The 2,500-nt window shown below is 47.6% G+C and overlaps 1 protein-coding gene across 3 annotated transcripts in view; it reads right to left on the bottom strand.

Annotated features, from left to right (window-relative positions):
* Nucleotides 1–2,500, bottom strand: part of LOC116938341 (uncharacterized) — a 29,606-nt gene that overhangs the window by 17,105 nt on the left and 10,001 nt on the right. For all 3 annotated transcript variants that reach the window (XR_012940067.1, XR_012940068.1, XM_076063292.1), the window contains exon 8: nucleotides 1–87. This exon is cut by the window's left edge and continues 193 nt beyond it. Coding sequence is in view for 1 of the 3 variants with exons in the window: in XM_076063292.1 (XP_075919407.1) it covers nucleotides 1–87 (87 nt within the window). In the remaining 2 variants the exon portion in view is untranslated. The remainder of the gene's footprint in view (nucleotides 88–2,500) is intronic.

The raw sequence follows: 2,500 nt of genomic DNA on the forward strand, positions 1-2,500 counted from the left end.
GGGAGTGGGGGTGGTGGTGGGAGTGGTGGTGGTGTTGGTGGTGAGTGGGGGTGGTGGTGGGAGTGGTGGTGGTGTTGGTGGTGTTGACTATGAGAGCGGGAAGACACGGGGAGATACGGGGAGTTACGGGGAGACAGAGAGAGACAGAAACACGGAGAGACAGAGACACAGACAGAGAGACAGAGAGACAGACAGAGAGACAGAGACACAGACAGAGAGACAGAGACACAGACAGACAAAGAGAGACAGAGACACAGACAGAGAGAGAGAGACAGAGGCAGACAGAGAGACAGAGACAGTCTGTGTATATCTGTGTGTGTGTGTGTCTGTGTGTATCTGTGTGTGTGTCTGTGTGTATCTGAGTGTGTCTGTGTCTATCTGTGTGTGTCTGTGTCTATCTGTGTGTGTCTGTGTCTGTGTGTATCTGTGTGTATCTGTGTGTATCTGTCTGTGTATATCTGTGTGTGTCTGTGTGTCTGTATATATCTGTGTGTGTGTCTGTGTGTGTCTGTGTGTCTGTGTCTGTGTATATCTATGTGTGAGTCTGTGTATATCTGTGTGTGTATCTGTGTATATCTGTGTGTGTCTGTGTGTGTCTGTGTGTATCTGTGTATGTGTGTATCTGTGTGTGTCTGTGTCTGTGTATATCTGTGTGTGTGTGTCTGTGTATATCTGTGTGTGTGTATTTGTGTGTATATGTGTGTGTCTGTGTCTGTGTATATTTGTGTGTGTGTCTTTGTATATCTGTGTGCGTGTGTCTGTGTATATCTGTGTGTGTCTGTGTATATCTGTGTGTCTGTGTCTGTGTGTATCTGTGTGTGTGTGTCGGTATATATCTGTGTGTGTCTGTGTCTGTGTGTATCTGTGTGTGTGTGTCTGTGTGTATCTGTCTGTGTGTGTGTCTGTGTATATCTGTGTGTGTCTGTGTATATCTGTGTGTGTGTGTCTGTGTATATCTTTGTGTGTGTGTCTGTGTATATCTGTGTGTGTGTGTCTGTGTATATCTGTCTGTGTGTGTGTCTGTGTATATCTGTGTGTGTGTGTCTGTGTATATCTGTGTGTGTGTGTCTGTGTATATCTGTGTGTGTGTGTCTGTGTATATCTGTGTGTGTGTGTGTGTCTGTGTATATCTGTGTGTGTGTGTGTCTGTGTATATCTGTGTGTGTCTGTGTCTGTGTGTATCTGTGTGTGTGTGTGTCTGTGTATATCTGTGTGTGTGTGTCTGTGTATATCTGTGTGTGTGTGTCTGTGTGTATCTGTCTGTGTGTGTGTGTCTGTGTATATCTGTGTGTGTGTGTCTGTGTATATCTGTCTGTGTGTGTGTCTGTGTATATCTGTGTGTGTCTGTGTCTGTGTATATCTGTGTGTGTGTGTGTCTGTGTATATCTGTGTGTGTGTCTGTGTATATCTGTGTGTGTGTGAATATGTGTGTGTCTGTGTCTGTGTATATCTGTGTGTGTGTGTCTGTGTGTGTCTGTGTATATCTGTGTGTGTGTGTATCTGTGTGTATATGTGTGTGTCTGTGTCTGTGTATATTTGTGTGTGTGTCTGTGTATATCTGTGTGCGTGTGTCTGTGTATATCTGTGTGTGTCTGTGTATATCTGTGTGTCTGTGTCTGTGTGTATCTGTGTGTGTGTGTCGGTATATATCTGTGTGTGTCTGTGTCTGTGTATATCTGTGTGTGTGTGTCTGTGTGTATCTGTCTGTGTGTGTGTCTGTGTATATCTGTGTGTGTCTGTGTCTTGTAATTACCAACACGCTGTTCCGGCATCAGCGCATCCACACAACATCATGGATGCATGCCGGGTCCAAGCAAGAACATCTGCTGGACTACATAGTGACGGGCCAGCGGATACGAGCCCATGTCCTTGACACCAGGACTTACCGTGGAGCTGATCTGCCCTCTGACCATCGACTAGTCATCTGTAAGATGCGCCTGCCATTCTTCCACTCCGGTGGAGGGTGTACACCCAGGACCCCATTCCAACCTAAAGTGGCCTGGTCTCAGTTATCTGATGAAAGTTGCAAGCGAGAATTTCATCATCGCTTGCGGCTGGGGTTGGCATCGTCCCCGACTCCTCCTGATGTCGAGGGTAAATGGGCGAGGTTTAGGACTGTGACTCATGCAGCTGCAATGGCTGCTTTGGGTACGCGGTCCAGACCTCCCCAGAGACCCTGGCTGACAGAGGAGGTGTTCAGGATGGTTGAGAAAAAGCGACAGGCCCACTGTCATCGGCTACAGAATCCCACGTCAGAGAATGAGGAGGCTTACCGCAGCCTTCGCTCGGAGGTTCGGAGAGCCGTGAGGCGCTGCAAGGATGGGTGGTGGTCGCGGGTTGCTGAGGAGATGGAGTCTGCCTCAGTGGCCCGTGATCACAAATCTCTATTTAACTCCATCAAAAAAGTAACCTGCAGCGCCACACCTATTACCATCATTAGGGGAAAAAACGGTGATCCAATTTCCGACCCCCAGGAACAGGTTCGCAGATTTGCTGAGCA

The sequence above is a fragment of the Petromyzon marinus genome, unplaced genomic scaffold (genome assembly GCF_048934315.1).
Source record: "Petromyzon marinus isolate PM22_M1 ecotype Great Lakes invasive population unplaced genomic scaffold, UKy_Petmar_22M1.pri1.0 PM_G_Scaffold_99, whole genome shotgun sequence".
Classification (NCBI taxonomy): domain Eukaryota; kingdom Metazoa; phylum Chordata; class Hyperoartia; order Petromyzontiformes; family Petromyzontidae; genus Petromyzon; species Petromyzon marinus.